Source organism: Ammospiza nelsoni, chromosome 2 (assembly GCF_027579445.1).
Source record: "Ammospiza nelsoni isolate bAmmNel1 chromosome 2, bAmmNel1.pri, whole genome shotgun sequence".
In the NCBI taxonomy this organism is placed as follows: Eukaryota; Metazoa; Chordata; class Aves; order Passeriformes; family Passerellidae; genus Ammospiza; species Ammospiza nelsoni.
This window is the reverse complement of record NC_080634.1, coordinates 53,497,352-53,510,966: the sequence shown is the minus strand read 5'-3', so window position 1 is coordinate 53,510,966 and position 13,615 is coordinate 53,497,352. Positions and strand designations below refer to the sequence as shown.

Sequence of the window (13,615 nt, the reverse complement as noted above, 5' to 3'; positions counted from 1 at the left end):
AAATGGCGGCTGCCTCCGCGGTGAGGGGAGCGGGCTGGGCCCACGGTGTGGCCAGAGCCCCTTAGCGCGGCTCGGCTGCGCGGGGAGCGCCGCTGGCTCTGCTGGGCGCCGGGAAGGATGCGAGTAGCACGGGGAGCCCGGAGAAGCGGGATAAAGCATGTCAGACGAAAAGGAAGATAGGGCCGGCTGCCGTGGTTAACCGCAGCAGGCAGCTCAGCACCACACAGCCGCTTGCTCCTTCTCTTCCCGGAGGGTGGGATGGGGGAGAGAAGGAAGGAATGGTGAAAGAGAGATAATTTGTGGGTTGAGACAAAGACAGTTTAATAACTAAAAAGTAACAACAACACCAAAAAGGAAGCAAACCCAAGAAAAGTAATTGATGCAAAAACCTCCAGGTGTTCACCACCAGCACCTTTCCTGAGGCAAAGCAGCTTCACCAAGTCCCAAGACCTTAGTTTTTATTTCTGACTGTGACATGATTTAGTTTGGGATGTTGTTTTGGTCAGTGGGATCAGCTGTCCCAGCCATGTCCCTTGCCAACTCCTTGTGCACCTCCAGCCCTCTCACTCATGGGATGAGGAGCAGAAAAGGCCTTGACCCAGTGTAAACAATGCTTGAAGGTAACCAAAACATCACTGTCCTGTAAACACAGTTTTCATCACAAATCTGAAACATAGTCCCATATCACCTACTGTGGAGTGAATTATATGTGTCCAAGGCAAGCACAGAACACTGGGCTGGGAAGCCACTTTGGGGGAAAAACAGAGAAGACTTTTACATGGGTGCATGCCTTGCTGGGGGAAGACAAATAAAATGGAGAATGAGGTGCCTTTTTGGACACTTCTTTCTACAACGTTGAGTAAAAGTGGAAAGCTGGTTTTCACCTGTCTGTAGGGTCAGTAAATATCTCTGAGACCTCTAAGGTATGGCATTTCTGCATGTAGTTTTCCGGGATGAAGAAGTGTTCGTTTTAGCAGTCAGTCCCCTTGCTAAAGCAGCAGTTGTTTCAGTGCTGTGATAATTGTTGATGCTCATGCCTGGTGGGATTGGTTTTTCCCCAGTTTGCTTAGGAAGCTACACATTTTTCCCCGTGTTGAACAACATGATTGCCTTTTGAGTGTTAATAAATGGAAACAGGAAATGTCAGAAGCTCCTGTGCTGCCTTAATTCAGACCCTTGATATTTACATTTACATACCATTTTCAAGCATTCTATTCATTCTGATTTTTCATCTGAACAATGTTTGTTTCAGTGTCTGAGCTGAAGACCTCTTCAAACTAGTCCTGCAGTTGTGGACTTTATAAAATGTTCATTCATAAATGGAAAAGGAAAACCCAGTACTAGATTCAAAATGGCACTTTATGTATTCAAAATGGCACAAAAAGTAGTTTGGACATGCTTGCACCAATGTGTAAGCAAATGACCTTTAATAAATCTCTTGACTTAGTTGTGTCTCAGGGTAGGTAGATCAGTTATCCTCTGCATGCACCAGTTCTTTTACCTGACACATGCTATTAATGATGATCAGGTAAAAAGTTGAGTTGTGGTGACTTACTTATGGATAAAAGCAAAATATATGTTTAATAAAAACCTTTATGGTGATGGCAGTAAAAGACTTTCAGGTCCAAGTGAAAGTCATTGTGTGCAAATTGACAGTATTATTATTGTCTGTTTCCCAGGAGCTATTTATTCAGCTTAATTGCCAGTGACCAGGCTTGTTAGACATCTCCATCTAAACCAGTGGCATGTGTAGTCAATGAATACAGAAAAGCTTTTTGAAGGTGTGATTCATCTGACCTACTTAGCCCTGCTGTTCTAGCATGAGATGACTCACACCCTAGGAGGTGCCAGTTTCTCTCCCTTGGGCAGAAAGTAAGCTGAGGATGAGTGGCTTGCAGATAGATGTCTGCATTCCTTCACTGCCATTTCACCCTTGTCTTCTTTTTACTGGCATATCTGATTGTTGTGCCAATTAGGCAGTTTGCTAACAGCCCACCTACCACTCTCATTTAGCAGTCATGAAGAAGAGATTTCTACTTCACAGAGTAAGTTGAATCATCCATGTCCATAAGGGGTCTCTTCCTAATGTACCTACTGATTCTCAATGATTGTGGATGTAGTACTGTGAAATCTTTCAAAATTTTTTCTGACTGTAATGAAAGTCAGCTCAAATCTGACTCTGTGTTGTTGTGATCAAGACTCAGTGCACGTTTTGATTGGGAAATGTAATGGCAAATGTTTCTGGGAGAGAGAGAGAGAAGGCATATAATACTGCAGTGCACTTCTTACTAGACAGAGAGGTTTTAAAGACATATATTTATGCATGTCAGCTACTTAGTAATGTTGATGGAATTGTATTTTACTTCAGCTTGTGAGATTTCATTTCCTGTGGCTTTCCTTGCCAGGAAAGCTGCAGCATTTTCCCAGCACACTGCTGACTGCAAGTGTCAGGAGTCTGAGCTTTCAGTACTGTGTGTGCTCTTCCATGTGGTGCCCCTGCACTGTGCAATATTGTTTCTGCTCTGTTCGTAGATTCTGAAGGCATCTGTGAATTTTATCTTCCACAGGACTCAGTAAAGATCTGCTATGTTATAGAACGGATGCCCTAGAGCTGATGACTTGCCCTGAGCTTCTCCTGACTTTTCTCCTGAGTTTTTCTCTTGACTATAGAAAATCGCTCCAGGCAGCCTTTTGCCTGATACATGTTCCAGATATCCAGACCTGGGTAGCAAAACGTGCAGGAAAATGGTTTTCATCCTAAGTGGCTGCCATTGTCAAGTAAAATAGCACCTGTAGACAGCCTTAAAAAGCAATTTAGCATTTTCTTTTCTTTTGTAGTTTCAATCAGAGCCTTCTTATCTGAACTGCATATTTTTTTCTCATTTTCTTCATAAGAGCTTTTTTTGTTATGCTTAGTATGCAAGGATGTGGTTAGGTTCTCATGATAACTTAAATGTGAGGTTTCAGGATTTACAGGCTTTCTTCTGTGATGACTGTAAATTGTCCATTGACATGGATAAGATTTATAGGCCTTGAATAGACTATTTATGTCTATGTGGGGTTGCAGGTAAAAAGGGCAATGCAGTCCCTCTAGGCAAAGACCAAGTCTCTGGGCAGGTAGCCAGCTATACACAGTTGCATTAAATTCATGCTAACAGATACGTGGCATGACCTTCACTTCCTATCACAATTAGAAATAACTCCAAAAATGCAAAATTAACATTAAACCCCAGCAATACTTACCAAGCCTCTCCAAGTTATTTATTTCTACATCCCTTCTCTCTCTGGGCAGGGATTGCATTTTACTGAATATACATTGCCTAAAACAGAGTGGTTTCACCCTGGATGCATTCTGGGTGCTACTGGACTACTAAATGTTGAATAACAATTATATTTTTTTAAAAAACTGGTTTCTGTTGCCACATGGAAAAAAGACTTTCTGTCAGTTTAGAAATTACAGTGTGACACCTGATAATCTACCATTTTCGTACATATACTCATCAGAACAAAATATAATTGGAATCTGGCTTCTAGTTTTATTAATGGCGCAGAAAGAATAATAAAATCTAATGAAAGAAATGTTTTATCTAGTCTTGGAATGGTAACAGAAATTGAAAACTGGAAACACTGGATTTAAAGAGTTTATTCTTCCTGTGTTTTCCCTCTGCACCTGAGCACTTAGTTGAGATTTCTTTGAAAATGAAAACAATTTCATTTTGATGCAGCTCAGGTCTGGTTACAGCTTTGACTGTTTCTAATTTTCAGAGTTATTTCCTTTTAAAAACTCCCATTTTAGCACTCACTGTCATCATAATTTCCTCTTTTCCAAGCTCTGAGAAGTTGATAGAAATCTGCTTTGCAGAAACCTTATCTATTTGTGTTGAAATGATAGCAGCAATGTAGTAAGATTTTGTCTTTCTTCTTCCTAGCCATCTGCCTCTTTTATTTGGAGTGGGAGAAAACAGGCAGCAGCAATCAGATTTCCTTTGGTTTTCCTACATCTAAAGCTTTTTGAGTCATGCTTCAAGGCTATCTTTGGCTGGGTTTCACCTTATCCTTTTTGTCTCTAGCAAGTTACCAGCTATTTTTTGCCAATGTGCCCCCTGTGTTAATTTAATGTTGGTAAAGACAAAAAGTGCAATGGAGCAAGGAGGGCTTGGAAGCGCCACCTCCCCCCTGCCATTCAAAATGTCTGTCCTGCTGTTCTCCAGTGTGTCTCTTTCACTGAAAACAAACTTGGCTTACCTTAAATTACTCTTCTTTATATTTCTTTGCAATTTCAGCTCTTCAGCCCTCCTTATTCCAAGCTTACCTATTAAACTCCCTATGAGCAGTTGGTTTGCTTCTGCAGCTTGCAGTTGAAATCTGTTGTTTCAAGCTATGAAAAAGAAGTGATTGTGAGCACAAGGAGTGCAAAACCAACCGAATGTGAGCACAAGGAGTGCAAGAGGTGATACAATTTCTCAGTAATCAATCTCTGTCCTCAGAGATTTGATTTCTCAGAGATTAGATAATTATTTATTGAAGAGTGTTTCTTGTGGACATGTTCAGAAAATTAATATCTGTGTTGACAATGGAAGCTCTCCTTTAAACACCCCCCCCCCCCAAATACTACAGCCTAATAATTTTCTCTCATTTAATGAATTAGGCTAAGTTTTCAAAGACATCAGTCATCATATTGGCATTGTAAAGCATTTCCCAAAGGGCCTTCTTTGTAGAGTTTGTGTTCTCAGTTCTTTTGGAATATCTTAATTTGGGCACTGAAAAATTGAGGTACTCCAGAACCACTGACTGTTTTTTTGAAATGTTGGCCTTCCAAACCTGGCTTTAAAAGGCCAAAACCACAAACTGCCTCTGCGCTTTTGTGCATTGTGTTTTTTGCTTGCACCTGTCCTGGTGTGGTCTGACATCCTGAGACCTCACAGGCAGGAGCATTTCTCCATAGACATCCCCCAGGCTTTTAGCATGAATATGGTCAATAAATTATCAGTAATGTCCTCTTGATTTGATCAAGATCATAGGGTTCCTTGTAAGACACTGAACTACCATCTGGCCACTCTGAAGGATGAGAGTCGCCCAGCACCTTGTCTGAAGCATGCCAGCTGGGTTGTGCTCTTGTCAAAGTCCCCTGCTACCTTCTGCTTCTGAGGCAGAAGGCTACCTTCCAAGGCAGAAAGAGCCTGGTTTTCATCATACCTTTCAGCTTTCTGGCTGACCAGTATACAAGATGGACAAAAATATATTTTCCTAAGAAATGGTGGCTTGAGGTCCTGTATTTTTTTTAACACTCACTTTAATTACTCACTTTCTTTTCTGATAGTCATAAAACATAATTTGTTTTGATTGAATTTAATATGGGTGCAATTTAGGAAATGACTATTAATCATTGAGCAGTAAGTCAAAATGAAGAACTAATACAGAATTTCAAATAGCACATCTCTCAGGCATATTCTTGTTTTAAAAAAAATACTCATTGGGCATCTTCTTTTAGATGAAAATCTAGAGTCAGTGTCCCCTCTACATTTTTTTTAATTCTGATAGATGGCAAGAAAATTACTATATTTTAGGAAATGTCAGTCTTGGGTTTTTCTGGAAGTAGTTTTATTTGCAAAGTAGAAATGCTTCATTGTTTTAAAGGCACTGTAATAACCACCATCGTAACCATTTTTCAATACATTTAAGAATGGACAAGATAATGTAACATAGAAATGACCAAAAGATTTGAATCTTCTGAATCAATCTTCTGAAAATATATTTGATCTGATTTTTTTCTGATTTCAGTAATAGGACTAGTACAAGAGGTGTTTATTGGCTTGTGTAGCAATTTATTGACTTCTTTTAATACCACAGGCAGATGCTTGAAAGCTCAATATTTGAACTGAGAAACACTGTAACAGAACTGGAAAAAAGTCTTAACAGTACTGAAAATGAAGGTAAGTGAATTACAACAGTCTTTCTAATTGATTAGGAAACACAAATAATTATTATAGGAAGAATCTACAAGGGCTCAGATTTTTATTTAGAGATTTAAATTTTTGCTTTTCAGACGTTACTATTATAACTGTGGTGCTTCAGATGTGAAATTAAGAAATACTATGTCTGGCCATGCTAGCTTTTTTTTTTTTTAATTATTAATGAAGCTATGAATAATATAAATTCACAGAGTTGGTTAATATTCTGACCACAGTAAGCCTAGTGAAAATTTCCCTTGATTTATATTTCCAAGCTCTTTTATATGCAAAGATGCTTATTATGAGGATTACTAAGTGAAGACTTTCTTAGTCTCCAGTTAGTTAAAAGGAACAGATTTAAAAATGCTTTTGCTTAAAATGACATGAACCAATCTGGAAATACAATAATTCTGTATTTGTTCTTTAAGATAATGAATGGAAAACCAGATATGAGACACAAGTAGAATGGAACAAGCAGCTGGAAAGGCAAATTAATATTCTTCGAGATAAGGTGGAGCTTATTCGTGGAAATCCAGCAGGTAGAAAGGGATATTCGTAACTTTTTCAGTAGAATTAGTGATTATTAGAGATGTTGAAATTATATCAACAGGTCACAATTTTCTGCTTATTTGTAGATAAACTGTCCCTTGTTCGCACCTTTGATAAAATGCCTGTGGTAAGTACTGTGACATTTAGCTGGCTTAACAACAAATCACAGTCTAGTTGGAAAACTCATATAGTCTTTGTTTTTTCATGACAAAAAGTAGCAGCAGTCTGGTCTAGAAGAAAAAACAATCAGTTCTGCTTATGTTTTTATTGTTTCATATATGCAATTGTTTATAAAATATTGAGTAAAATTCTTATGTGGGAAGTATGTAAAACGTGAATGTTGGGAAGAGTTATGTAGTGAAATTTATCCCTGAGTGAAGGTTTTATAATTCAATCTGCAGTACAGCTTGCGAGATGGAATAGCTGAACTAGGTCTATGAATAAATGGGAAAACATTAAACTGCATGGAATCATTTAGCCTTTGACCACTCTAACAGTAAAAGATATCTTCAGTTGTGACCAAATGGAGTTCCAGTTGTTTCAGTCTTGTCCTATCACTGGGCACTGTTGAGAAGAGCCTGGTTGTTTCTTCTTCATTCCTTCCCATCACAAATTTTTACACATTGATAAGAAACACTGGGCCTTCTTGTCCCCCAGGCTGAACAGTTGCAGATCTCTCAGCCTTTCCTCATCTGTCAGGTGCTCTGGTCTCTTAATCATCTTCATAGCCCCGTGTTGGACTCCGAGAAGTCCATATCATTCTTGTACTGAAGAGTCAAGAACTGAACCCAGCACTGCCACTAAATCTCATGAGTGTTAAGGGTAAGGATCGGATTGCCTCCCTTGACCTGCTGGCAGCATCTTCCTAATGCAGCCCAGGCAGCCACAGGCCACCCTTGCAGCAAGAGTGCATTGATTTCTTGGGGTCGCCTTGCTCACCAGGACCCCAAAGACATCGTCTCCCAGGCTGCTTCCCAGCCAGTCTGCTCCAGCATATACTGGTGCCGAGGATTATTTCTCCCCCAGGGGCAGGACTGCATTTAAACTCCACAGAACTCTCTGCCTGTTTCTGCAGCTTCTTGAGGCTTCTCTGCATGGCAACACAATCTTCTGTTGTATCAGTCAATAATCCCAGTTTTGTATTAACTGTGATAACCTAAGTGAATATTTGGAGTAACATTTTGCGTGATATAGTCACAGGAAAAGTTCTCATTTTACAGTAAATTTTTGCATCACGGAAGGAAGTATCTGTTTTCATTTTTTAAATTTTATTCCTTAATGCACTCATACTTCATGCCCTTTATTTCAACATAGCATAAAATATTTTTTCTGCAATCTTGAGGATAAAATGACAAGGAAAAAACCCAGCCAATATTATGGTAATTTTGTTTTCTAAGGTAGTAAATGAAGTAAAAAAATAATTGCAGATTCAGAAGTGCTTTTGCCTTAGCCTGTCATCTGCTGAAATATTTGACAACTTTTCTGCTTTTTACCCAGTTTTAGAAATAGAGAAGGTAGATAAAGATGTGATAATGCCTTGTAATAGATTGTGATAATGAACATTATGAAGCAGGGCTGTTGTGATTTTTATTCCTGTTGCTTGTATTTGCAAAAGTGTCACCATTAGACTTTTTTGGTACTTCAGAATCTGAAGACTGTTGGGAGTTTAGTGAGCCTAGAGGAGGCTGCATGCTCTGTTAGTGGGAAGGATAATTATCTGCTGTAAACGGGATGTGAACAATTAACTGCTTTTTCTGATCTGATCCAAGGCTTTCAAACAGTCAGCATTTTTTCCAGTTTTAGTGTTGTCCTAAAGACCATGGTGCTTTTTAGGTAGGCAAGATTTTTTTTTTCTTTAGCAGCCAATTAAAAAGAGAACAGAATCTTCCCCATCCCACTTTCCTGTTTCACTAAATTCATCTGATAATAGAGCTGGGATTATGTTTAAAGAAAAGTCTCGAAGACAGAACACTAATCTAGAAAATTTACAGCAGTCTGCTTTGGATGATATTATTCCTGTCAGCCTGTAAAGCACAGACTGGCGTGCATAGTTATAGTATCACAAGTATTTATTTCTGTCCAATTGCCAGTACTCTCCTAACCAATCCAATTACACCTTGCCAGGCACTCCAGGAGGCATTACCCAAGGGATAATCTCCTTTCCCACCAAGCCAGTACATTTCTAATCCCTGCTATGCACTGCATTGCCTGCTCACCAATGAGCCACGGCTCACAGAGGTTTGATTACTGTTCCCATAAAGGGAAGAATGCCAGCCCAACTGAAAGGTTCATACTGCCAGAAGGAGTCTGGAAGAGCTTGAGGAGTCCTAGGCTCAGTGAAGCCTGGTAAAGTCTGGAGCCCATGTACTAGACCATGCAGTTTCAAATCCTTACTTAATTTTTCCACCTTAGAGTTAATAAATCTTCCTGTTTGCTAATCAGAAAGGGAAGTGCTTTAAGGATTTAATGAAATGTTTCATTTCTTTTCTTGTTTTGATTTTGGGAGATGGAAAGAACAGAAAAATATTAAGGTATTATGTGGGCTTTTCTGTTTTTTGTTTTGGTTTTAGTTTTTTTAAACTGAAGCCATTAGAAAAGTAAGTGTTTATTTACAGATACTGTTGGAGAATGAAGAGCTGCTTTGCTTTATATATATATATATTTTAGAAGATAAAACATTGGTTTTATCTTCTACCACATTTTTTGTGGTGTTCAAGCATTTAGGTTTGTTGAAGTTCTTTTGGGGTTTTGAGGGTTGTTCAGTAGATTAGGGAAGAATATTTAGCTTCTTCACGGGTGAAAATAAAGAGCAGATGTGAGTGGTAGAAAAACAGTTTTCAGCCAGTCATCAATATACATTTGTTCAAAGTAAAAATGCTGAGAGTGGGTATATAAAGCATGGTGCTTGTGTCTGTAAAATCAAAAGTACACTGTGATAGTCAGCTTTCAACTTGCAGTTGCATATGAATAGGAAATATATTCCTATATGAAAATATACTTCCTAAGTGTATTGCATAGGAAAGATTTCTTCACTGAAAGGCTTGTCAAGCACTGGAATAGGTTGCTCAGGGAAGTAGTTGAGTCACCATCCCTGCAGGTATTTAAAAGACAAGTATTGTGATGCTTGGCAACATGGATTAGTGGTAGACTTGGCAGTGCGGTGTTCATGTTTGGACTTGAAGATCCCAAAAAAGTTGATTCTGTGATTGTGTGAAGCTCTATGGAAAGACTGAAAAGTGGTTCTTTCAGCAAGGTGATACAATTCCTACAATGTGGCAACAGTAGACAGTAGATTTTCAGTAGATTTTGTTTTGAGCAACATATTTAGAAAATTAAATATTATTTTCAAGTACTTATAACCTGTCTTCCCAAGAAATTTAAAATTGTAATTAGGGTTATTCGAAGAACTTTTAACAGTTCTTATTTTATTAAACAATTTCAGCTGTGTTTAACAGAGGAGTTATCTCAGATCTGCTAAAGAGATTTAGCTCACTCAAGCTAGTTATTTAAGGTCCTACTATAGTGAATAGAGGGAGAAAAACATGTCTGCAGAGTAATTCGATCTCTTTAGATATAGGTAGAGTAAAATATTTTCTTAATATCAAGCACTACAGGCAAAATAAAAAAAAAAGATATTAGTCATCAGGGACCTGGCAGTCAGCAATCTATAAAAACCTGAATGAAAGAGAAGAATACAAATGCAAATTCTGGAGTGATGAACAAGGAAGCACAGAGGATTTTCTGTGTTGAAAAATTGCAGTAATTGTTGCAGATGGCTTGCACTATTTTTGCTTTAGAATTAGAATTGAACTGAAGGGTAATTTCTTTCTATTAAAAACACCCCTACACCATTTATATATACAGTTATTATTCTGAAGTCCTTATACTGATATGAGATAATCCTTTTTTTGATTCAGAAAAATTATGTAGATGCCATGTAGCAATAAATGCAGAACCAATACCTTGAACACAGAAATTCTTACTGCCAGGGTATAGAAAACAATTTTTGTGTACTGAGGGCAGATTAAAAATAAAAGTGACAAGCACAGGGAGTTCCAACAGTGAAAACTGTTTAGTCAGTAATTTCCTTTATGTCCCAGTGAAAAATACAAATGTCATATAGTTCTTCAGAAATAATTACAGAAGGAATGCATTCTCTCTAAAGTATAACAAGATGTGAATTTTACTTGTATCTTTTAAACATGCTGCTTTCATTTGTTTGCATTTTTTTATAAACTGAGGTTTGGTAAAATACATGTTCTCTGCTAAGCATAATTTCTCATATAACAGAAAGAAAACTATTCCTTTGTCTCTCACCATTTCTGCAGGAAGGAATCCCTAGATAGCAGCTTTAGTATGCAAATACAGAAAAGCACACTGCGAAATCAGTTCAGAAGAGCACACTCCTGATAGCATTGCCTTAGCAACGCTCTAGTTAAGATTAGCCCAGGAACCAGGGCTTCTGGGATAAATCACCATTTTTTCTGAATGTCCAGCACCACACAAGAGAAAATTCTGACGTTAAGGGCCAGATACTGGCTATGCAAAGCTGCCTTTCTATAAAGACTGTGACCACAGAGCTGATAGCCTCACACAACCACCTCAGAGTTTTTGCTGTCAGTTTTAAGCTATAAGCAGAATGTGTGGCAGTGTCACTCTGGAGACATACGTGATTGCAGTATGACAGGAAGGGAATCTTGGGTTTGTGAAAACATGCAGTGAAGACTTTGTATTTCAGTAGGTGTTGATAAGTGCCTATAGGGAACATCAGCACTTATAATGTCATAGGAAATGTTGACAATTCTCCTAGCAAGTGACTCTTAAGTGAACCTTGCTGCTCTTCCTGGGTTAATCCATGAGTAGCTCTATGGAAAGAAGAAATCTAGTATCCTAGCTTTTCATGAAACTTGGAAGTATTTTGGAGAAGGGTCTGTCTCTGGTCTGACTGCCCTAAGCTGTTATCCTGCCTCCTCACAGATTTCCCCTTCCTACTCCTTTCAAATAAATACTTGACCTTCAAATAAATACTTCAAATACCTCCAAGAGACCTTTTTTCTTTTCCTTGTCAAGTTGGCATTAATTGTTCCTCCTGGTGGCCTTGCTCAAACCAGGAAATTGTTTTACTCAAATCACTTTGTGGTGTGCCCAGAGGCAGAATCCACTTTGTGTTTCAAAGAAAACAATCAGAGAAAAATCTTGGAGTCAAGTGACATTCCTATTTGTCCGTTCTCAAGAATTCCTCAGTTCCTTGCTCTGTCAGTCTGAACCACAGCGCTGGAGGTCTCCGTTTTAACTTCCCCTTCCCAAGTCAGCGCATAACCCCTGTGAGCATTGTGCAGAGACCACTGAAATAAGGATTTAGCGAGTGAGCATCCACCCCTGTGCACTAGTACAGCACACTAAAGCAATTCCACTCTGGGTCTGGTTTGGAATCTAAGGATGGTGCTGACCACAAGGGGGCACTTGGCATTTAGGCAAGCGCAGGGAGCCTTTCCCCGCCTGCGCTGACGCTTTTAGAGGATCCAAGTGCATGTTGCATGGAGAAATACGCTAGGCTAAATAATTTTAAGGTATAATTTTTTTATGCGATGCATGACTCGTGAACGTATTGATACCAATCTAAAATCCAGTTCCATTTCAGTAAAACTAAAGATGTATTATTTGGTTTTGCTACTAATGAGTTTGAAATGATATGTTAAAGGCTTCTTGTGTTGCTTTTTTTAAAGCAAAACTGACAGATATATTGCTTTTGTTCTAAATCATGGAGAAAAATTAAACAAGAAGCAAATTGCCATAAGGATTATTAGTCCGCCTGAGCAGGGCTCTGATGAAAATAAGTTTGAGCTGCTTGATGATGCAATGGATTTTTCACCTTGTCTGTTGTGAAATGATTGTTAGAAATTGTTACCTCTGTTGCCACTGAGAGCAGGGCAAGGAAAAATCCGGAATGAGAGCAACTTGTGTGGGTGGCCTTAAAATTCACTCGCAGTATCTTTCCATATAATTTCATTTTCTTGCAATATTAAGCCAAATGTGTAACTTCAGTCAAGCGAAAAGAAAATGGTGGGTAAAAAGAAACTGGAGAATTGGTGTTCCCTTTGTAAAACTCTGGACTTGGTCATTGCTGGACACAAGATGAATGTGTCTTTGCTCTGAGAGTGAATCATGCTAAGCACCACAAAATTCTGCTATATAAAGGAAGTATTCATTTAAAATCTCAGCGTGTCTTTTAGCTTTTTACCAGCTTGCTCAGAGTGGTTTGACATAGATGATATATTGAAAACTAAAGATCTTAAGTCAGCTTATGTCTTCTTTTCAGGCATACAATGTCCCACTGTTCAAAGCTTAGTAGAAGAACCTGTAATGAATCTATCTTTAAAAAAAGATCAGGATTCAGTTACACTACTTCTAAAAAGCTTTTCCTGAACTTACCATACTGGTTCATCCTGGAGTTTTGTGGACAATTTTTCATTCTGGGGGATATCTGCATAGTTTAGAAACTCCTTCTGGCTCTCTTGAGCTATCACTGGTCCTTTTTTTGTTTTCAGTCTTTTTCATGATGTAAGAACTCTGCTACAAGTCGGTGTTACTGTATGCCTTAAGTTCTGTTATCTGTGAACTTTTGTGTAGTTTTACAGTGTGAAGTACTAAGCTGGTTCTACAACCATGATCATAGAGAATGGAATCTGTTCTGGTGAGGTTTCCTTCTGCATGCTTCCCACAGAATTCAGGAAAGGCAAATCCAGCTCTTAATGATTTGGCTGAGTTGATATGATATTGTTTCTCACCTCTTGATTTGTGCTGATGTACAGCAGCTAAAACCTGCAGATAAACAAGGACTCTGCTAGTTCCCCAATTACTGCCTTGAAAGTGGGAGTGGGAGATAACTTACAATCAGTCCTGGCTAAAGTAGACCTCTAGAACCTCTATGAAGTTTTGTCCTTTAAAGTTTCTTAGTGTCTGGTTTTGAAATTGCATTCTATAGTGTTTGGGGACTTGGAGAGGTCTTTTAGTTGAGTAGGAACATCTGTGTCATGAGATTTCCACAAGAACTTCAGTACTGCCATACTGAGCTCTGTGTCTTCAATAAGGTTCATGGATGCAGGAATAGAAGT

General features: G+C 38.7%; 1 protein-coding gene across 1 annotated transcript in view; it reads left to right on the top strand.

Moving 5' to 3' along the window:
- CCDC169 (coiled-coil domain containing 169) overlaps positions 1 to 13,615 on the top strand; it is a 28,059-nt gene that overhangs the window by 214 nt on the left and 14,230 nt on the right. Inside the window, 3 exon segments of the mRNA XM_059466684.1 lie at positions 5,851 to 5,933; positions 6,380 to 6,490; positions 6,587 to 6,627. Of these exon segments, the coding sequence (XP_059322667.1) occupies positions 5,851 to 5,933; positions 6,380 to 6,490; positions 6,587 to 6,627 (235 nt within the window).